General features: G+C 37.3%; 1 protein-coding gene across 2 annotated transcripts; it reads left to right on the top strand.

Annotated features, from left to right (window-relative positions):
• The first annotated feature begins 3,513 nt into the window (after positions 1–3,513).
• On the top strand, positions 3,514–20,678 carry LOC132184442 (hydroxyproline-rich glycoprotein family protein). Of its 2 annotated transcripts, none has more exons than XM_059598083.2 (5): positions 3,514–4,579; positions 4,803–4,952; positions 12,448–12,633; positions 19,699–19,780; positions 20,434–20,678. In XM_059598083.2, exons 1-4 carry the CDS (start codon positions 3,599–3,601, stop codon positions 19,777–19,779), a joined length of 1,398 nt encoding a protein of 465 aa, XP_059454066.2. In that variant the 5' UTR covers positions 3,514–3,598; the 3' UTR covers position 19,780; positions 20,434–20,678. The 2 variants fall into 2 exon arrangements, with proteins under 2 accessions (XP_059454066.2, XP_059454063.2); XM_059598080.2 differs by having other exon boundaries at positions 20,380–20,678.
• The last annotated feature ends 2,387 nt before the right edge of the window (positions 20,679–23,065 follow it).

Genomic DNA, 23,065 nt, shown 5'->3' with positions numbered 1-23,065 from the left:
ATCATTTTTTCCCAAAAGTTCATATATATGCATTTGTTAGATGTTGGGGACCCTAGTCAAATAAAATAAATCTAGCTAGGTTACGAAGTCTATATATATATATTTTCATATTGTCAAAGCAGTACGTATTTGGTCATATAGCATTTATAAGTATTAATAGGGCAAAACCTAAACAATATACAACTCTAAATTTAAATGCATTTATTATTATATATGACTAAACAAATTAAATAAATAAATCTAAGTTAATTACTAGTTTCCTGATATAACCGATCAAAACCACATGGTTGTTCATATATACCTCGTGCATACCAAATAACAATCATAACACATAGCATGAATGACTTAATTAATTAACAAATTAACAATAAAGAACTATCTCAAACAAAGCAAAAATTTAAATAAGTTAGCTATAAATGTGAAATTGTTATATATAGTATATATCACCAGCCGGCCATATATATACTATATATACTAGTATAGTACTATATAGTATATAGTATATATGAAGAACAAATGTTGTTGGGTCTTCTTTCAGAATGACATCTTATTGGAAATGTTGGTATCCAGTTGAAGTTCTGGAACCATAGCTCTTGCCGGATTCATATGTTGGGGTAAAATGAGATATTGTTTTGTTAATATACAATTATCTTAAATATTTCTACCATTTTCTCTATGTGTTGTTGCCTAGAAGGGGCAAGAGAAATATCTTGTTCTTTCTTCAATAATTTCTGATATCTAGTGGACCTCTTAGTAGGATTCGGATCCAACAGCGATTCTTACGTCCATACCAGATTCTTCACCATGAAGTGCCTTCTTATACCTGTTTCTTTTCCCTCCCTTTTGATTAATTAATCTGATATTTAGTAGGTGGTTTCCCATTACAGACATTTTAAATCAACACCTCCTATTATTTTAGGGGTGCTTAAGGAACGTGTTGTGGAATGAAAATTGTTGTTGCCTCATTATTGTCTTTTGGATGTCAAAAAAGATTAAAAAAAAAAAAAAAAAAAAAAAACGTCTAAGGACAACATCCTAGATAGACTCATTGTAGGCATTTGGTTTTGAAGACTAGAATGCATTCTGCCACACACACACACACACACACACACACACACACACACATATATATATATATATATATATATATATAAAACGCACCGGCCATATATATATATATATATATATGGCTAGGTACATGGCCATGTATATATATATATATATTGGTAGTATATATATATATTTTTTCCTGACGCGTGAATAGTGCCACATCAGATCATTTCTGACGTGGTTAATTCCCACGTCCGAATTATCTGACGTGGGAATGTGCCACGTCAGAGAATCCTGACGTGGTATACCGTTACGTTAGGATTTTTTTGACGTGGGGATGAGCCACGTCAGAAATTATATACGTAAAATTTTCTTTAAAACTATAAAATTTTCCTGACGTTCTAATATTTTACACGTCAAAATTTTCTGACGCGTCACAACTGACACGTCAGAAATTTCTGACGTGCCACTATTCACGGGTCAGGAAAATTTTTTTTGATGTTTTAAATTTTAAACATCATAAATTTTCTGACGTGGCAACAACACATGTACTGTAGCCACGTCAGAAAATGCTATTTTTTTTTTCTTTTGTAGTGGAGCCTATTTAGGTGTGCGTTTGAGGGGCATAAAAGGGTGTTTAACATTCAAAAAGTTTGTTTGAAGAAAAAAAATACCCGTTTTGTAAAAAAAATTGAAAGCATTTTTAAGGGTCCAAAAAGCTTAAAAATGGTCAAAGCATACATTTGGTAAAAGCTTAAAAATGAAGCTTTTGCCAAAAATCATTTTTTTGACTTAAAAGTTATATTTTTCAAACACAATCTCAAACATGATCTTAGGCATTTCTTATTTTTATCTAAAATAAATAAGCAAAACACTAAAAAATCATCTACATTCGATTATGCATCTCAAATACAAAATACATTTTTGTTGCATGTTCACATATCCATCTCAGTAATCAATATTCTATTTCTCTCTCCACATCTATATTTTTCCAAAATTTCCTCCTATTATTTCTCTCTTCACATCTATTTTTTCTCAAAAGTTGAAAAATAGGATCTTTAGGAAAAATACAATCCTTAAAAAAAATAAAAATAAAATAAATAATATAGATAAAAAAAAAGAAGATAATTTGATGTATGATGTCTTTTAAAACTCATTAGCTAAACTAGATAAAGTAGATTTTAATTAGCTATTTTACATAAAAATATATAAAAACCAAAGTGAATACTCTTAGTCACATAACTAACAAAGTAACGGATGTAAGTATTAAAGTATATAATAATTGATCGTTAGTTTCTTTTTTTTTGGAAGTATAATTGATAGTTAGTTTTTTTTTTTAAAGATATCATACTTATTCATTGATAAAAGTTGCGAGCCTAAAGCTCTTACAAACAGAGCAAAAAGCTCTGAAGTAAATCATAGCCGAAGCTAAAGATACAGTTATCAACAACAGACCAAATCAACCAAAACATAGCATCCGCTAACATATGACTAAATATCAGGTTCAAAAATCAGATCTGCATCAAATAGACACCATCTAATGCATAGGTAGCACTTATTTCTCGGCCATGAGAGCAAAACCCCCAAGCCGATACTTATTCCTCATCCTTGAGAGTAAAACCCCAAAGCCGATACTCATCCTCCTCGACTCAAAAGCCAGGATAAAGTTCACATCCACAACCCAAGAGTTTGAACCAGTAATAATGGACAGCAACTGGGGGCAACAAAGCATGAGGAGAGAGCCTTATTACAAGCATAAATAAAACCATACAGGGAAATAAAAGGAACAATAAAACTAATGTAGGAAAAGAAATTACAGCAAAGCTTAACTAAAATTGATAGTTAGTTAAATGTTAATATTTATATGCCATATCATTTATGTTATATTTATAAATATTTAAACATTATGAGTAACCTATATAAATATGTTATATAGGACGTACATCTAACTATATATATATATATATATATATATATATATATATATATATATAATAGTGAGAGAGCTTAACGGGCGGAAGCCAAGCTTATACGAGACTAAGTCGAATCAAATTGATTAGTTTAGTGTTCAAATTTGGAAAATTTATTAAAAAATGGAGCCCGAGTTGAACTTTATCTGATCTCAGCTCAAAGTTGTTCACGAGTGACTTTGTTATAGCCCTACTTGTAGTTTTCGGTTTTTGGTTGAACAAAAATATATGGGCCCAATTGTGGTTGGTGTAGAGTAGAAGGACGGAACGGTGGGCTTGACAGATTAAGCCCAAGTCACTTTAAGCATCGAGAGCATGGGTTGCTATAGATAACCCCCACGCAAGAATAAGATCCAAAAATTCCAGTCAAGGTAAATGGGCCCAGTTGGGCTGGACCTTCTTTACCCGTCCATCAACAAATTAGAACAAAAGCTGAATTTTTATGTTCCCTTTCCTTTCAAAATTGTACTAAAACTCCAAACATAACCAGGTACGTTTCCGCCTGCAAAGTGTTCGACAATAAGTCTCTTAGAAGTTCCGGTGCACTGTAAAAGCACACACTCACAGCTCGCCGCCAAATGAGAGGAAGCATAGGAAGAGCACTCTCTCTGCCGAACCCCATTAACTTTTCCAATGCCGCAAGACAATCTTTAATCCCTTTCTCCAGTTCCTCCTCTCCCGGCGGCGGTGGCGGTGCCGGTCGTGGCCGTGGACGCGGTTCTGCTTCCACGCAGTTTGACTTCATCGCCCCAGGTAAGCCCGGGCCCGACCAGTCCGAGTCGAATCCGGACCCGACTCCTCCTGGACATGGACACGGGCACGGCCGCGGCAGACCCATCCCTTCTTCCCCGACTCTGACCCCCAACTTCTCTCCCTTCATTTCGTCCATCAAACCCCCACCAGCTGGCCGCGGCCATTCAGTTCCACCGCCGCCAGATTCGGCGCCCAAGCAACCCATTTTCTTCAAGAAAGAAGACGGGCCTACACACGTTTCGGCCGCGGCTGAGAGCTTCCCTGACCGGAATCTACCTCCGAGCATAATCCCTGGACTGTCCGGCAGCGGTCGCGGAAAACCCCTGAAGCAACCGATCGCTGAGGCGCAAGTTGTTGAGGAGAACCGGCATGCCCGGGCCTCCCGAAAAACCCCAGCTCACGCCCCAGGTGAAAGAGGTGAAAGAGCGCAGAGGTTGACCCGTGAAGAAGCAGTGAAAAACGCGGTGGAGATTCTGTCGCGCGGTGGCGGCGGCGAGGGTGACGGCGAAGAGAGCATTGGTGGTGGCAGAGGAGGCAGAGGGTTCAGAGGGAGAGGTGGGCCCGGGCGGGGCCGAGGAAGAGGGATGTACAGAGGGAGGGGGAGAGGGAGGGGTAGGGAGTCGAGGGACGATGGGTATGGGGCGGGGCTGTATCTGGGTGACAATGCGGATGGGGAGAAGCTGGCGAAGACGCTCGGCGTTGAGACCATGAATCAATTGGTTGAAGGGTTTGAGGAAATGAGTGGGGCTGTACTGCCTTCGCCCTCGGAGGACGCGCTTTTGGACGCCATGGACGTCAATTATTCGGTGAGTAATCGTACTATTTGGGTTTTTGAGGAATTTCTGAATGTTTGTTTGGTTGCCGAGAAAGTGTAGGGAAAATTGCTTAAATGTTAGTTGATTTGAGCTTTTCTTGATCGGCAAACAGGAGATGTTCCTGTAGGAATTTGTTTGGTATCAGTTCTAGTTTTAATAAGTTAATTTTTTTTTTTGGGCGGAGTTGGTTGTGATTATTGCTTTTGGACTACAGATTGAGTGTGAGCCAGAGTATTTGATGGGCGAGTTTGATCAGAACCCGGACATTGATGAGAAACCGCCAATTCCGCTGCGAGATGCACTTGAGAAGATGAAGCCGTTCTTGATGGCATATGAGGGGATTCAGAGTCAAGAGGAGTGGGAGGTAACGTTTAATGTCTTGTATTATTCTTTGATTGACGTGTTTCATGTTATTCAACACTGCTGCTTATTTAATAATGCCTTTACAGTTCGGTTTCAATTGAATTTTGATCCTTAAGGAAGATTTCATGGGATCTTTGAACTTATTCATCTACATTACAATCTATGTCTTGCTTTATGGGCCATCATAAACACTGATTCTTGGTAAATGTGCATGAGCATCTAGTTGACTTCTGTATATTCTTTTGTTTAGTCAGTAGGGCTTGTTTACTCTGCACAATGAACTCATTTGATGCGATAGGCCTTGTATCAGGAACGATATAAACTATATTGTTGCTGATTGGTTCCTTTGTGTTCGATGATACATTTGAGAACTTGACATTGGACCAGAAACTGCATATTACAGGAATATGTTTACAACTGGAAAGCAACAAAAGCATTTATAATGGAGCATGTATTGATCATTGGAATGAGATGGAACTGAAGATGACCATAACTTGAAAGCTAACAAGTATCTCTTCAATGTTGACATCATTTGGACCTTGCCAAAGTACACATGACCTTCCAAACCCGATCTAGCCTAGTAAAGCTGAAGGACATTTAATATGGATAGCAACACTCATTTTAAAATGCATGGACATCAATTGAAAAGTAAAAATTTTAAGCCACAAATGTCTTCATGATAAGATGGACCTTTTATGACTTTTAACAAACTGGTGTTGGTGATAAAATCCATTTTAAAATGAATAGACATCGATTATGATAAATATCACGTAGTTATGTACATTTTAAGACCATTAACAAGTAGTGTAGGTGACAGGTATATCCACCAATATCCAGTTATATTTGGTCTATATTCATAGTTGTGAAATTATGTTGCTTTGACAACCTAAAGTGTCCAACTTGAGCCTTCTCTGGTCATTCAGCTTTGGTCAACAAAAAAGACTCTTTAATTGCAAGGCCAATGGGTTGTAGCCCAACTGGCACTTCCACCTTCTTGTAAGTTAGGGTAGTCAGTGTGAGGTCACTAGTTCTAATCCTGCAAGGCGTCACTTAAATTAGTGTGGGAATTTTTTTTTTTTTCAAATGAAGTTTCTTTCTTCTTCTTTTCATCTCATTCTTTTAACAGCTTAAGAGTACATGTCCTTAGCAGCCAATTGGCTCTCTATTGGAAAACATCTCTAATGTCTTATCTATTTATCGATTGAACTTATGAAATACTAAATCAGTATATCTGGGAATTCATATTCACTTCTTGTGGTTAAACTTGCAGCATCAAACTTATGATTCTTTTTTACTAAAGTTAGACTTACAAATTAAGTCTTGGTCAAATTCTTTTTGAAATTCTAGGTATCATGGGGTTCACTTGCTGTTTTGCATTATACCAATGTTTTTTCTCACCTTCAATGATAGCATAGAATTTCTGTCATACTGTCATGTTTTGGTGATTTGTACATAATACATAGTTGCTGATGGCAGTTTGGATTGGTTGACTTTTTTTTTTTTTTTTTTGATAAGTAATTGCATTTCATTAAAAAGTGCAAGAACACAACTCAAGTACATAGGAAGTATACAAGAGAAATACCTAATAATAAGAAGAAAAAAGATAAAAATGAAATCATGAAAGCTAGAAAAATGGAAGCAATCCAAGGCAGTCATTCGTGGTAAAGGGTATTGAAGGAAAAAGCTTTTAGTCTACCACCATCCTCTCATGTCCTTCAAAACATGGATTATTTCTCTCTCCAAATATACCACATTAGGCAGGATGGAACCATCCATACTGCTGCACTATGAGGACTACCAGACTGCCCTCTCTAATAGACGAAGAGGTTTACCACTCGTCTAAGCATGATCCTATCTAACCCAAAAAGATTGAAAATAAAATTTCATAGAGCACTAGCAACCTTATAGGGGTGCAAGAGGTGATCAGTGGATTCCCTACTCTTTTTGCACATGCAACACCAGTCTACCATTATAATATACAACTTCTTTATGTTATACATAGTGAAGATCTTCCCTAACACGGCCAAGCAAGCATAGAATGTCACTCTCAATGGAACATTATTCCGCAAAATATTTCTCCAAGGGAAAGGATTACTTTCATAGGGAATCGGGACATTATAGAATGATCCAACATTAAACAATCCTCTTTAGGAAGGGCCCAACAAAGCATATCTTCACCCTCTCATCTCAATCTGAAGGAGTACAACAAATTAAACAACAAGGTAAAGAGATCCACCTCCTAGTCATGTGTGAATTTGATAAAATTGACATTCCATTGATGAAAGTGTGGCATCCCACATCGCTTGGGTATGAGGATGGGGATGTGCTTATATGTATATTCACACCTCCTTAACACAACGCATTTTCAAAAGTCGTGATGGCCATGTTCCTATCAGAACTCCGCAGTTAAGCGTGCTTATGTAAGAATAGTACTAGGATGGGTGACCTCTTGAGAAGTCTGGTTTTGGGGAGCTAAAAGCGGACAATATTGTGTCATTGGGGTGGGGTGTTACAATTGGTATCAGAGTCATTGCCTAGCTTGGTGATTGTGGCATCCCACATCGCTTGGGGATGAGGATGTGCTTATATGTATACTCGCACCCTTCTTGACACAACACGTTTTAAAAAGCTGTGATGGCCATCAACTTGTTAGAACTTTATCGTTAAGCGTGCTTTTGCGAGAGTAGTACCAGGATGGATGACCTCTTAAAAAGTTTGGTTCGAAAGAGCTAAAAGCGGACAATATTGTGTCATTGGGATGAGGCATTACAAAAAGTCACTAGAAAATTTCAAATGGCAAACCACAAAAGCTTCCTTAAAGATAGCAATTTTGAATAATCCTTAAAACGTTGCCTTAAGGGTCTGATTCCCACACGGCATGCCAAAATTTAATCTTGAAGCTATCACCAAACCTCAAATCTAATATGACTAGAAAATTCCTTTTAGCCCCTCTTGATAGTTTTCCATAGACCCATCCCATACGAATCATGAACATTATTAGAATACCATCCATCCCACAAGCTGCCACATTTCAAATCCACTGACACTTTCCAAGAAGCGTCTCTCTCATGCACGTAGCTCCATAACCACTTCCCTAGAAGTGTTTGGTCAAACATAAGCAAATTTCAGAACCCCAACCACCTGCACCCCCTAGAAATCGGAGAATGGACCTTAGACCAACTTACCATGTGAAATTTGAACTCTTCACCAATATCACCTCGCAAGAAGTCTTCCGTTGGGAGCTTCATTTCATGTCAAACCTATTTGGAATGGCATTATTGAGAAGATAGAGCTTCATTTGGCTATCACTTTTTCCACTCCTTGCTGGTGTTGCAATCGCATAGAGAAGTCCCGCAATAACTTCTCTATGCGATTGCAACACCAGCAAGGAGTGGAAAAAGTGATAGCCAAATGAAGCTCTATCTTCTCAATAATGCCATTCCAAATAGGTTTGACATGAAATGAAGCTCCCAACGGAAGACCTATATACGTAATAGGCAAAGAGGAGACCCTGCAACTCAGAATACTAGCCAGACCATCAACATTGTTAAAGAACAAGTAACAAAGGTGATTTGGGTTTGCCCTATCCACAATATTGTCTAATTTTAACCACATGTTTGCAAACTTGAAGTACCTTCTACCTCCATGATAGCCTTAACAAGCTAGAAGAATGGGGAAATGATCCGAGCACAGTCTAGGTCGCCTCTTCTAGAACAAATCAAGAAATTGTGCTTCCCAATAAGGAGAAACGAGAAGTCTATCAATTCTAGACCAAGAGGGTGTATCATTATTGTTCAACCATGTAAAAGAACCAACAATAGGGATCCTAGAATTGGAATCGATCATCGCGACCTTATCACCGATGAAGTATGAGCTTGGAGATTGAAAGAGAGACTGTGTTTGAGTGTTTGTTGGCGAGACCTTTGACAGAGCGCTGCCAACAGGAGAACTCAAACCATTGTCCCCCGAAATCCCCTTCTGCTCTCCTCTCAATTGAACAACAGAAGCTACTGGACTCACCAACAAAGCATTCGAAAGTCGATCGGCTTGGATGAAGCACACAAAGCCCACACCAACACCTGAACCCGACCCCAAAATGGATGAAACCCCAGCCCGTGATTTCACCCTCCACATAAGGGTGGGCTTAAATATGGGCCAGATTGGGTGTCTAACTTGGGAGACTAGTGGACCCTTAACCAAAACACCTGCACCTTTAGCTTGGCCCATCAACAGGGAGGGATTCTAAATCTCCAAAAAACTCCTTTCAGTGTTGGGCTAGGCTTTGGCCCCATAGCAACTACCCCCACTGGGGTGACATTATTACCCGACCTAGAATGACCGAGGCCCACATCCAAACGATCAAGCAATTGGTCCAACTCTCCTCTTAGGCGCTCCAACTAGGCTCGCAGGTCATGAAAGTTACAATTGTCTCCTCCGACATGACACCCCTTAAGCCGCTCGCTTATTCTGCCACGCAGACTGTCTGGCAGCCTCCTTCAGTAGAGAACAGGAATGTTGAGACGTGCCTAGAGAGAGAGAGAGAGAGAGATTAAGAATCAGCAGAAAATGCTAGAAGGGGGAGGGAGGGAACAAACAAAAGAGTAATTTTGAGACGTACCTTGGGAGTGAGAGAAATTAAGATCAACAGAAAATGGTAGAAGGGGGAGGGAGGGAGGGACGGAACAAACAAAAGAGGAATTTTGAGACGTACCTAGGGAGAGAGAAATTAAGAATCAGCAGAAAATGGTAGTAATGTAGAAAAGATTACAATTAAAGTGTATCGACCCCATACATCCATATAGTAATTAGACATGTAAAACAACATTTCTAACATTTGTGGATGACGGCTTCAATGTACATTTATGTGTCTTGCAATTGTTAAAATAGGGTAGAGAGACATGCCAGTGAATCTTATATATCATGCCAACCCCTCTTTTTTGTCTCAAAATATTAGAGCTAGGTATTACTGATAAAGTAGAAGTGTAAGCTTTGGTTCTACATATGTATCTAATTTGTTTCTGTTTCCTATCATCAACTTCTTCTAGTTAGTTCTGTTTTAGATGTCTTGCTTTTAATACTGTCAACTTTTGACAAATATAGGTTAGATTTAGAAAAGAGTAGACTACGATAATTACTAGCTGGATCTTCTATAACACCCATGGGTTTTTGGCATTACTTATTAGGCAAGGTAAGGAGGCAGGTTAGTATTATCTGCAGTTAAGATTTTTTGTTTTACCCATGAGTGTAATTACAGGGGGATAATGGATTTTTTCACTTGGTTAGGTAAAGAGGCTGGCTAGATAAAGAGGTGCATTGTAGAGAAGAGGTTAGATACTTAGAATGCATGAATTGAAGATGAAATACCCTAAATATCATATGGGAGCTGAATCCTTGAAATACCCTCCCTTCTCATTATCAAACATCGCGTGCAGTGTTTACCAAAGACCAGTAATGTGATAAAGAAGTGCATTGTAGAGAAGAAGGAACGTTGGTATTCTTCCATAATAGCCAATGGCAAAGGAATGGATACCTTGATGAAGTCTCTCTTTGTCTCCCCCTCCAATGCCCTTGGTTCATTTTTCTAGATTGTTTTTAATCATAATGGTTGAGCTAGGCCTGAGAAGAAATGTGAAATGTTAATTAATTTGAAAAACATTACTTGATGAAATTGCTCTGAGGTGAGAGATGATGTGCTAAATATGAGATGGAGCAACAAGGGATCAAAGCCACATATTTTGCCAGCTCAATTTCTCGTGTGCATGCATGTATTATAACCATATATTTTGCCAGGTCTCTATTTCTCATGTATGCATGCATGTATTATAACTTTGTTCTTTTCCTCCATGGTCCCTAAATGGTTACCTAATATGACATTTTTGATAAGTAAATGCAATTTATTAAAAAGCGAAAAAAGGCTACCTAAGTACACCATATACAAGAGAAATACTTAGCTAGTAGAAGAAAAGAGATGAAGAAAAGTAAGAAAGCTAGAAATATTTTAAGTCGAAGGAAGCTGTCTAGTGATGGAGTCTTAAAGAGAAAATCTTTAGTTCTGCCACTGTCCATTCTTGGTTTTCAAAACTTCGATAATTTCTTTCCCTCCAATGACACCACATAATGGAACCATTTCCCAGATAACAGCATTCCGAAACCTACGAAAATCCCTAAATACTTTAGTGCAGGGTCCATTGAAGACTTAAAGAATAACTTATGTATGAGAGTGAAAGTCATGATTAAAGCCGGCTGAATTCTATCTTATTTTCTTTAATAAATTATGCTCAAATTCTTTACCTTTTTTATGCTTCTTGGTACAAAGCCAACTTTTTCCTTTCATGTGTTAACCACCGTTAATTGGATGATGACACACTATAAGAAATGCAGCTTATAAATTTTTAAATGTTGCACCACACATCCTAGCATTGGTCTTTGAATTTGTAGCCTATAGACATTTTAAGCACTTTAGGCTTACAGTTGCATACTTGCTTGCTTTGGGCATGTTGAAATGTTGTAATATTAGGGAGTAGAACCGCTGTTAAGTGGATGATGACACACTAAAAGAAATGCATCTTATAGATTTGTGAATGTTGCACCACACATCCTAGCATTGGTCTTTGAATTTGTAGCCTATAGACGTTTTAAGCACTTTAGGCTTACAGTTGCATACTTGCTTGGCTTTGGGCATGTTGAAATGTTGTAATATTAGTGAGTAGAAAGCGTTTCAATTAAGGATCTGAGTTCAATATATATGATATTAAAGATGTGTTTGAATGATAATAAATTTTAAAGATGTAGGATACTACATGCTTGGGCCACATCACACCCACCAACACCATGACTGTGCCACTCTAAGTTGTGCCATATGCCAGCTCCCATACCTAAAAACAAAAAAATCGCCACCTAAATTGTAATAAAAATGAGAATAGGTATGCATTAGGTTTGCTATCTGCTTGGTTGCTGAGAAATGAAAAAATTTACTTTGTTTTTCTCGGCAACCGACAGAGCAAGGGTTTTGGCTTTTCAGAGAAAACTAGAGCGGCTGCAGCGTCGAGACTTGGAGGTAGGTTACCATGGCTGTGCAGAAGGGGGAAGAGAGAGAGTGGGTGGTTAGAGGCTTAGGGTTGGCTGTCTTTTGGGGTTGTTTTTGAGAAAAAAAGGGGGGGAGGGTCGAGAAGGGGCAAGCGGGGCGGGTAAATTTTTTTTGAGCCATATTAATTTAGGAGGATTCTTTAGCACACACTGCTTTTGTTGTTCCTTTCTGTTTGTTTTCATTTAAACTCTATTTACTTATCAAATAAATAGGGAAATTATAATGCCCATAGAGTTGTATTAGCAAATATGGATGCTGAAGTTATAATATCATTCTTATGTTATTGCTTATAAATTGTTTGTTTTATGGGAATTATATGATGAGATTTGATCTTTTATTGCGATGGCAGAAATTATAGTACTCTTCTTGTGGGCTCTACAGTTCTTTCTGACCATTCTCATTTAACCAGGAAATCATGAAAGAGACAATGGAGAGAGTTCCATTGATGAAAGAGATTGTCGATCACTACAGTGGACCGGATAGGGTAACTGCGAAGCAACAGCAGGGAGAGTTAGACAGGGTTGCAAGAAGTGTTCCTGTCAGTGCACCAGATTCTGTAAAGCGGTTTGCTGACCGTGCAGTTCTTTCTCTTCAGGTTAGTATTTTCCCTTATCATCTTGAAATATCTTATTATTTCCACACCGTGCATGAATTACTCCTTTTAGAGTATCTGCTGGCTTATGTTGAACTAGCCATATATGTTCTCTGAATGTGTGTGTGCTTGTGTTGTATCTGCCTGCCTGATGCATGGGACTAAAAGTAGCACATATAGATGTCTGTATATTCAATTGTCTCACTGCCTTTTCAAGGGACTATGGTTACAACAGTCTTTGGAGATATCTGAGACGCATTCTTGGGTCATAGTGTCTCTCCCTTTTTGTGGTATGGGACAACAAGCACCATTATTTGACACCTAGACTAGTTTTTGTTTCACTCACAAGAAGAATTTATTTCTCCCCCTTGCACCCTCCATCAAACTATTGGAAAATATGCAGATTCGGACAAAAAAAAAATGATAGATGACTTAAAAAGGATGCAAGTGACCATTCTGTCTGACTTCCAAAAACATGCATAGATGATATGGTCAGCAAATGGTTGCAGACTTATGTCATCATACTGAGAAGTATTAAGATATTAAAAAAAAAATTCCAAACCCTATTGACGTGGATGGATATAAAATTTCTGATTTATCTACCAAATCTTGGTACTTGCTTTTTTTCAAGAACATTCATGAAGCTAGTCTTTCTACCCTAGTGGTGGCGTGTGTAGGCGCATCCTGCTAGGGTCTCCCTCCATCTTGTCGATTTGGAGCTCGATAGGATCTGGGCTGTGGGATTTGTGGTGTGGTTTGGGCCTTTTTCTGTTGTTCATTTTGTGAAGTTGAAGCGTTGTTGGTGGGTTTGCGTTGATTCTTGAAGGAGCTCGTAGAAGGAGTAGGGTGTTTTTGGGCCATCCTCGCCTTCTAGAAGTTTCAATGCGGCGACTATATGAGCGGCACGTGGAGGCTCATGTGGGTGCGAGGGTGTTGCGCAAGGGGGCTATCGAGCGGCAGTGTTCATGGAGACCAAGTCTTTTTCCTTTTCAGTGACGGAAGGTGAGGCAGTGGTCCAGTTGGAAGAAAGAAGGAAGGATTTTGCCGGCGTTGTGTTCTTGGGTTTGCAGTGCTCTGTGTGGCTGGTTGCTGCGTTGGAAGTGGCGTTGCGGAACTCTTGGGTGTTGGATTTCGTTAAATCTTTTCGGGAGGGGCTGAAGGTGTTGATCATTCGTGGAGGTGGCAATAGGGCTGGTCATTTCTTGGAGTTGGCGGTGTATCCAGAGGGTAGCCGAAAAGGGCTCGTTTTATTACCAGAGGGGAGTGAAGGGCGGGGTTGGAGCCAATTTGCTGGGGAGTTGTGTAAGGTGATGGCTTTCTTGAAGCCACGACTGTTCCGTCATCTTTTGCTGCTTCTCCTCCAGCGGGGAAGAAGATTTGGTTGAAGGTTTGGCCTGAGACAGGTGTGCAATCGTATGGGGCGGTGCTGCATGCGGAGGCCAGACACCCTGTGTCCAAAGCATCATCAACTGTGCTTGTTGGTGATCTGCTAGGTATTAAGCAGTCTTTCGATGGGAATTTGATGGGTAATTTTTTTGAATTTCAACTGGAGTCCCGTGTCTGAGGGAACGGTGAGTGGGTCATTGCTGATGCAGTTTTTGGGGCAAATTTCCTGCCTGGTGAGGAGTGCTTTGATCTAGGTAATCAGCCTTTCCTTTTCGATGCTGAGCTTGAAGGGGTTGGCAGATGTTCAGGAAAGGGGAAGAAGAAAATGCCTTATCAGGTTTGGAAGGATAGGTGTATGAAGCTGAAGACTAAGGTGGTGAGGGTTGTGCAGTGACGACATCCAGCACTACTCCTGGTGGTTCTTTTGATTTTGGTCCCAGGAGGTGGTTTCTCCAGCCTTCTTTGGCAGTGTTGGGGAAGGGAGGGATTTTCATCCCGACTGTGCTGGTTCTGTTGTCGACCCTGGTCGAAGTTGGGATGGATGGGGCGGAGGATAATTTCTGGGACGAGGAGGCGGAAGAAGATTATTATCCTCCAACCTTGGGTGTTTTTCCCCTTGCTATGCCCTTGGATCAGATCTTGTGCGAGTCGTCCCCAAAGGCTGTCCAAAAGGGTGGTGTGGATGAAATCGTTGCTCTTTCGCTGTTTTCGTCGGGTATTTGGTCCTTTTTCTCAGGTTTTGGAGGGTTTGTCTGGTGATCCCCCTCCCCCAATTAGGTTAGGGGTGGTTCCACCTTTGGCCTGTGCTTCTAATTCAAAAGGAAGGAGGGAATTGAAGAACTTGGAGAGTTCAGTCAATTATGAGGGTTCTAGTCGCGGTAAAGGCAAGAGGGTGTAGGTGTTTTTCGTGGGGTCTTGGGTTTGTTTTGTGGGTCTTGGGTTTTGTGTGTTTTGGGTCTCTCTTTTTTTTTTTTTTTTTTTTTCTTGGTGTCTTTGTGTATACTTTTGGTGTACTTAGGGGTACCTTATGCTTTTTTTATAAAGCTCTTTGATTACCTATAAAAAAAAAAAAGAAAAAAAAAGATGTATTTTATTTGCTAGTACTTGTGCTGGTCTAAGGATACCTTGCAGCTTGAGCAGGCCATCAGGGGCTTGTTCTAAAGAATATATGGGTTGGTGGTTATTTGGCCTCTGTTTAGAAGTGTTTTTACATTGTAAAATTACAGGCTAAAATCAGAAATAAATGCTATATATCTTAGTGTGTATACATTTTCCTGGCTATGCTTTTTTATTTTTTATTTTTGGAATAGAAGCCATTATCTTAGTGTCAATATTATATAGTTTCATACAGAACTTTGAGGCCAAAGTTCAAATAGAAGTTTGAACGAAGGTTGGTGTACTAAGGAAGTTAAGGGGCCTTTTGGTGTTGGAGTGTAGAAACATATTAGTAGGGGGTGGGGAGTTTTCTCGAGATTTTTTAGCTTTGAAGTGGGAGATGGTTCTTAAATTAGATTCTGGGATGATTTTTGGTGTAGGGATCATCCACTGAAGGAATCCTTTATGAAGTTATTTAGTATTGTGCGATATAAGGAGGCGTGGGTTATGGATAATATGCATGTTTTTAATAGTGTTATTCAATGGAATGTATCTTTTTTACGAGCTGTACAGGATTGAGTGGTAGAGATAGTGCTTGCATCTTTTGGGAGTGTATTCGGTGGATTCCTTCAAAGAGGAAGAAGTTTGAGGTGCGGTCATTTTTTCACAAGTCATTTACTTTGGGGGGTTCGTCTTTTCCTTGGAGGAGTATTTAGAAAGTTAAAAGTACCTTTGAGAGTGAGTTTTTTCTTTTTTTTCGTGTGGACAGCAACTCTTGGTAAGATTTTGACTTTGAATAATTTGAGAAAGCGATACGTAATAGTGGTCGAATGGTGTTGCATGTGTAAGAAGAGTGGAGAATCTATACATCATCTTCTTCTTCATTGCGAAGTGGCAAGATACTTATGGAGTGCGATCTTTACTCGTTTCAGCGTCACATGGGTTTTGCTTGAAAGGGTGATAGATCTATTAGCTTGTTGGAAAGTTCAGGTGGGGGTAGCTGTTTAGTTCTATTTCTGTGGAGAATCGCCCCTTTGTGCTTAATGTGGACCATATGGAGAGAGCAGAATGCAAGATATTTTGAAGATCTTGAAAAGTCGAAGGATGAGCTCAAAAACATTTTGTTCAAGTCACTCTTTAATTGGACAGGGGCTTTTAATACTTCAACTTTTTTCAACTTGTTAATTTTTGTTCTTCTTCTAGCCTTTAGAAGGGACTATATTTGTATACATCTTGTATATTAGGGTTGCGCCCCTTTGCGCTTTCAATGAAACAAATTACTTATAAAAAAACTTGAGGCCAAAGATTTTGGTTGATGAGTTGTGGTTTCAAATGACAACAAAATAATCCGAGAGATGTAATTTCAACCAAATCAAATATATTGGAATTTTCTTCATGTACAAATTATGTGGTTTTGAGGACTATAGAGAGAGTTTCTCTTTTAGGATGTTGGCGTTGGTTAATTATCAATAAAATGAAAGTTATATTTGTCAGTCCCTTGTGCACTAACTGAGGAACAAAACAAAACAAAAATCAATTGAGGTTGAAGCTAGAGATGAAGTAGAGAGGGTAGTAGGGCTAAGGGTTTTTTTTTTAAATGAATAATAATAATTTTATTTAAAGAAAAGGACGAAGGTACATGAAAAGTATATAACTTTAATTATCAGAAAAATGAAAGTTATATTTGTCAGTCCCTTGTGCACCAACTGGGGAACAAAACAAAACAAAACTCAATTGAAGTGGGAGCTAGAGATGAAGTAGAGAGGGAAGTAAGGCTAAGGCTTTTTTTTTTTTTTTTAATGAATAGTAATAATTTTAGTTAAAGAAAAGGGCAAAGCCCTCATACATGAAAAGTATACAAGAGAGTCTTTGAAAGCACTCTAATCTCCTAGCTATGCCTGCTGGTAAAGGGAAGACCAAAGATGAATAAAAGCATTCACAACAGACTCCATATATGTGGTTCACTTCCTTAAGTTTAGGGAAAATATCAAAAAAATCACAAAAAGCCACCTACAGTAGACTCCCTATATCTCCCATAGACATTAGGATCGCTACAGTACAACCCAATGTATAGGCTTGCACTATAGCAATCCTTGTGCTTATTAAAATAGAACCAAAAAAAAAAAAAAAAAAAAACCTCATTCTCTCTCCTGAATCATTAGAAAAGTAGAGAAATAAAGAATAAAAAAATAAAGAAGAGTAAATAAATGATATTTAATTAGTATAGGAAATAATAAAGGGAAGCTATTGTGGAATATATGTATATAGGAAAGTAAAAAGTAGTTTTAATCCTTAAATGTATGGAAAATGACAAGCAAGCTGCTGGGAATTTTCTAAGAAGTATGTAGGAATATTTGATAGCGTATTCTTGATGAGAATAAGCTTATTCCACTTCATGAGAATACTGGTTATCTTTTGGGTAAATTACACTTCATCCTTCCAAACTACCACCTCATTCTCAGAAATGTTACAAACTTTAAATCACAGGCAACTCACCTTCTAATTTGAAGTTTCGGTTTTAATATATCGTTTTTGTCGAATTAGCCGTTAAGTTTGGTGAAAAGCTGTATCAATTGTCAAATGATCAAATTATCCATGATGTGTACCAAGCCCTACAAAAGTCCAAAACATAGCATAGAGAGAGAGCTCATAGATAGGTATGGTACCCGAAATATTACTTCTACACAACTCCTTACCATGCTTAAAAAAAGGCAACCAACAATTCCATAAGTGCATCAAAGCCCTTCGAGTTTCTTTTTTTTTGTCCCCATCTCAGGGGCAATTTGGTTATTCATATGCTATTTTGTCCAATTTAAACAGGGAACAAATTGAAACCAAGATTTCAAATTAGGAAACGACTTGCAAGGATTTAAAGTTTTGTGGTGGGTTTAAGAATTAGTTAATAGTTTGAGGGGGTAAAAGTATAGAATCTATCCTGTTTTTTAATAATACTGAAACATTGTTGCTTGGATACTATGTCAAGACTTAGGGTTTAGTTACGAGAGAGAGATTGGGGAAGAATAATGTATGAAGTGTAGAATTGACTCCATCTCTCACTATTTAAATGTATATATATTGGAAAGAATAGTGCAATGGACTAGTATACACTTATGTGGTACACTTATTACAAGGATTTCATCTAACAATACCGATGATTTCAATTAGTAAGTTTCTATTTATTTTTTGATTGTTTAAATAAATATTAGGGGAAACTTCACTTAACGCTCCAGAATTGTCATCACTTTTGCAATGTAACCCTTAAAAGTTTAATTTCTCTCAATTTAGTGTATCGAACTTTGAATTTTTTCAATGTCCCCCCCCCCCCCCCCCCCCCCGCCCCCTTTTAGAATTTTTCGTTAAATCCCAAAAAAATTCCCAAAATACCCCCATTTGTTTTAGAAAAAAATAAAATAAAAAATTTGCAAAGATTGAGGCATTGGTCCAAATTTAACGATATTTGCAAAAATACCTATGCCTCAATCTTTGCAAACAAATGTATTTTGAAAATTTTGTTGGGATGTAACAGAAAATTCTAACGCGGGGAGGAAATTGAAAAAATTAAAAGTTAGATATATTAAATTGAAAGGTTTTGAACTTCAGGGGCAACATTGCAAATGGGGTGATAATTGGGAGGTAAGTGAAGTTTCCCCTAAATATTAACAATGTTGTTGAATGACCATCTTGATTTGGTGTGGTTGATTTACAATCTGCAAACGTTTTGTTGCTAACAAGAGAAGAATTTGATTGTGAGATCTTATTGCGTGTAGCTTGGCCAAGCGGACTCGAATTCACCTTCAATTGCATTTTATTTTTAGGGAAAACTCTTAACTCCATTGAACTTTTAGCATTTTTGTAGTCATCCCCCTAAACTGTAAAAACTTTCAATTTAGTGTATAGAACTTTTAAAAGTTTGCAATGCCACCCCTACTATTAGGGTCAGGGTTAAATCAGATGGAGTATTGGTAAAATGTCCTTTATACTCGTGTTTAAAATTATGTAATTTTAAAAAATAAAAAAATAAAACATTGAAAGCTGTGGGTCAGCCCGGCAGTAATTTTTTTCTATTTTTCTTTTAGTTTTTTTTTTAAATAGGAGTATTTTGGGTATTTTGGCGTCCTCTGTTAGAATTTAATAGAATGCTGGCATTGTAAACTTTTTAAAGTTGGATACATTAAATTGAGAGTTTAAGTAAGGGAATGATTGTAAAAATGTTGAAAGTTGAGGAGTTAAATGAAGTTTCTCCTTATTTTTACGAAAAAACATAGTTAATCCATTTTTAACATTCAATTGTTTCCTTTCATGGTAGGTTGTGTTGCTGGAAAATATGTAACACCCGCAAATTATATGTTCCTAATAATAACCTGGCATAATCCATGAATTTTATTTTCTTGCACACGGAAGTTTGGTATGAATGCAAGCTTGGGTTTTTATGGTTTGAACTTTTGGCTTTTCCTTACTTGAATAAAATTGAAAACATTTGTGAGGTTACTACATAGAGAGAGAGAGAGAGAGAGAGAGAGAGATGTTTGATTTGGAATTCTGTTGGTTGGGTGTTTGAGAAACTTTTTTTAATTTTTGGTAATGCAGAGCAACCCCGGGTGGGGATTCGACAAGAAATGCCAGTTCATGGATAAGCTTGTGGGGGAGGTTTCCCATCTTTACAAATAAGGTCTGCTAACTTGTCATTCTCTCAACTCAATTGTTAAGCATACTTTATATTCTTTTTGTTTTTTTGGTTTTTAAGGATTTCGGTGTTTTAACAGTTAATAATTATTACATCTTTCTTCTAATAATTCTACGTGGAATGTATAACTGTGATGGTTTTTTTAATTTAAAATTTTGTTTTTGTTTTTGTTTTTGGATTTTTTTTTGTTTTTGGAAAACTATGAGAGATGAGAGGCATTGTTTAGGGTTTTTTTGTTTTTTTGTTGTATTCTTTGCTCTGCACCATGAGAGTTTCCAGTGTTTTGAAAGTATCTTCTCAAATATGTTTTATCTTATGATAATACTTCTCAAAAATGCTTCTCAATTTTACCAAATGAATTTTCTTTTAGGGACCTCATAAAAAACACTTTTTCAGGTGTAGAGACTCTTTGGGTCAAGTATTTTGGTGGCCCTTTACGCTTTAATCTCTTTTAGACTAAAGAAATCTAACCCTTGGCCTTGATGGAGAAACATGTTACCAGAACTAGAAAGCCATATCCTATGCAGCTACATATTCTGTTTGCCATCCAAATTTTTCTAATACTCGGTTTTCATTCTTTGTAGGGAAATTGTTAAGATAATTAAAAAAAAAACATTTTTCGGAATTTTTTGTACAAGGGAAGCAAACTTTCTTAAACCCCCAAGGGAGCGAAGGATATATGCTCAAGCATGTTTGGAATCTTTGCTTGGATGAGAAGTAATTGATTTAGTGTAATTGGGTTTTCTTTAGAAATATTTAGATTTTTGTAATTTGAGATAACCTAGTGATGGATGGCATGGGGCAAGTTGTTGAATTTCACAAGTCATGCCTGTAAAAAGTTTTCCTTGATGGTAATGGAATGGTGATAAACTTTTCCAATAACGCACCCAAATTTTAGTCCCCAATATCGAGTAAAACCAAGCCTATAAACTACACATAAGTACGCAATAGAAATTAAATTTAGGCTCTGTTTGTTTCGGCGTAAAATAATTTTTAAAAAATAATTTTAATATTTTCGAGTATTTGGTGTAACGAAAATAACAGTAAACAGAGAATATTTTCATTGAGAACTTTTAGAAAATATTATATATTGAATCTCACTTGAATACGTCTAATCCATTGGAATAGAAGTTAATCACCATTCAATATTTTTTGGCCCACTATTGGCCAAACTATCTGGACACTAGTTCCAATGTGAGTATGATTGCTTATCTGCGCTTCGTAATTGGAAAAATGAGTACCATGAAAATATGCCACTTTGCAAAGAAAGATGAAGAATTCCCCGAAATAGGTATCAAATGCTTTTTGGGTTAGCATCATTAATCATTTTTTACTGATCACACTTATATTACGGATCACGCTTCTCATTTCTTTTCAAAACGAATCCTCCAATGTTGACAAAACCGTAGCTCTTTTTTCTTTTCTTTTTTTTTTTTTTTTTTTTTTTTTTTTGGTCAAAATTGCATGATGCAGAGGTCGATTTGTTAATTGCAAGTTCACACGAAAACCCATGAGTTGCAACATCAATTTTTTTTTTTTTTTTTTTAACTATTTTGAAAGACCAATTTTTCCATTTACTTTTTCAACAATTTTTATTGCTAGAAATCCTATCAATTGCTACAAAAGATAATTCATTGCATTAATACATTATACAAGCTCAATATTAGTGATTCAACAATATTCCACATTTAATTATAAAATGCAAGAATTGGTATAATCATTTATGTACAATTTTTTTTTTTTCTTCAGGTGTTGATTGTGTATAATAAATAAAAAGAAAAAATATTTTTTTAAAAAAATTTAGGGTGGTGTTGCACCACTTGATGGTGGTTGTAGAAACTATTTGGTGGCCCGAAGGCGAATGCCATACACATTTGGCAGCTGCCAGTTCAGTCTCCTAACTGATGGCAGCTACCAAATCACCGCCACATTAAAAATAATATATTATTTTATTAAAAAATAATTTTTCAAACACACAAACATTTCTCCAAATGTTACCAACCAACCTTTTGTTTGTGGACTCCACATAATCAATTTCCATTTCTTATTTTGTTCAGAACTTAAAATTCAAAATACTTCTCAAAACTTTCTCAAAACTTTACAAAATGAGGCTAATTTTCTCTTTCTTTCCTTTCATAAATAATTCGGATTTGGAAAGAACCATAAAAACATGAGACATTCCACGTTAATATTTTTTTCATATTTTCTCCATCTTATTTTACAAATCAGCCATTAAATTTGTAGCCCTATATAAAACCCATACGAATTTCACAAATCTAATAATTGATCTATTGAATTTCTAGAATGATAGAAAGAAAATATAAAAAATATATATATATATATTGTCTTGCCACAGTTGTGTTTAGTCTTTTGCTTCCTAGTGCATATCAATTATAAAGTAGTAGACAGACGCATTAAATATTAATTGTGTTATTGTCTCAAAGGAATTCGGCTTCTGTGGTAGATGCTGTTGCCCAAAACGATACTGTTTTGGGCAGTAAAAAAGTAGGAATAAAAAACAAATAATAAAAAATTCATTAAAATTTAAAATTTATAAAAATAATAATAATTAAAAAACTAAAAATATTAAAAAATTAAAACTAAAACAAATAAATAAATAAAAATGGGCTGGGGTGGCCGGCCACCCAAAAAAATATATATATATATTTGTGGTTTGGTTTTTGTGTGGTGGCCGGACCACCCAAAAACCAATGTTCGGAAACATTCCACCACCTAAACCATTTGGTTCCATCAGTCAAAGGCTGTTCTCTTTCGAAGACAAAAACACAAACACCCAGGTGAGAAAATTGTCACCACCTACTGGGTTGAGGAAAACATTCAGGAAAGTAGAAGTGAAATCATACCCCAACAATTGAATAGATTAATTCGAAGAAAACCCAGAAAATGAAACTGCCCAAAGCGCTACAATCCGAAAGATTGGAATCCAATTGTCACATCTAAAGCTGCCTAGAACTATAAAACAGTCTTCTTGAACTTTTTGCAAATACAGATGCCACAAAAGAGGGAGGGAGGGAGGGAGGGAAGGAGAGAGAGAGAGAGAGAGGGAAAAGGTGGAGATGCTCAGATGCATTAGATTGAGTCAAGGGATAGAAAAAGACACAGACATATATATAAAGAGCGGAGCAGCCGGTTTTGGATTCGTAGGTTTTGTTTGGGCTGACAGAAAACTGCCCATGGCTTTGCTTCTTCCTGCTTTGTATTGGGAAACCCACAGGTACCGTATGGGGTGGCTCGGCCACCCCCATAGCC

The sequence above is a fragment of the Corylus avellana genome, chromosome 7 (genome assembly GCF_965113065.1).
Source record: "Corylus avellana chromosome 7, dhCorAvel1.hap1.2, whole genome shotgun sequence".
NCBI lineage: Eukaryota > Viridiplantae > Streptophyta > Magnoliopsida > Fagales > Betulaceae > Corylus > Corylus avellana.
This window is presented reverse-complemented; position numbering and strand designations above follow the sequence as displayed.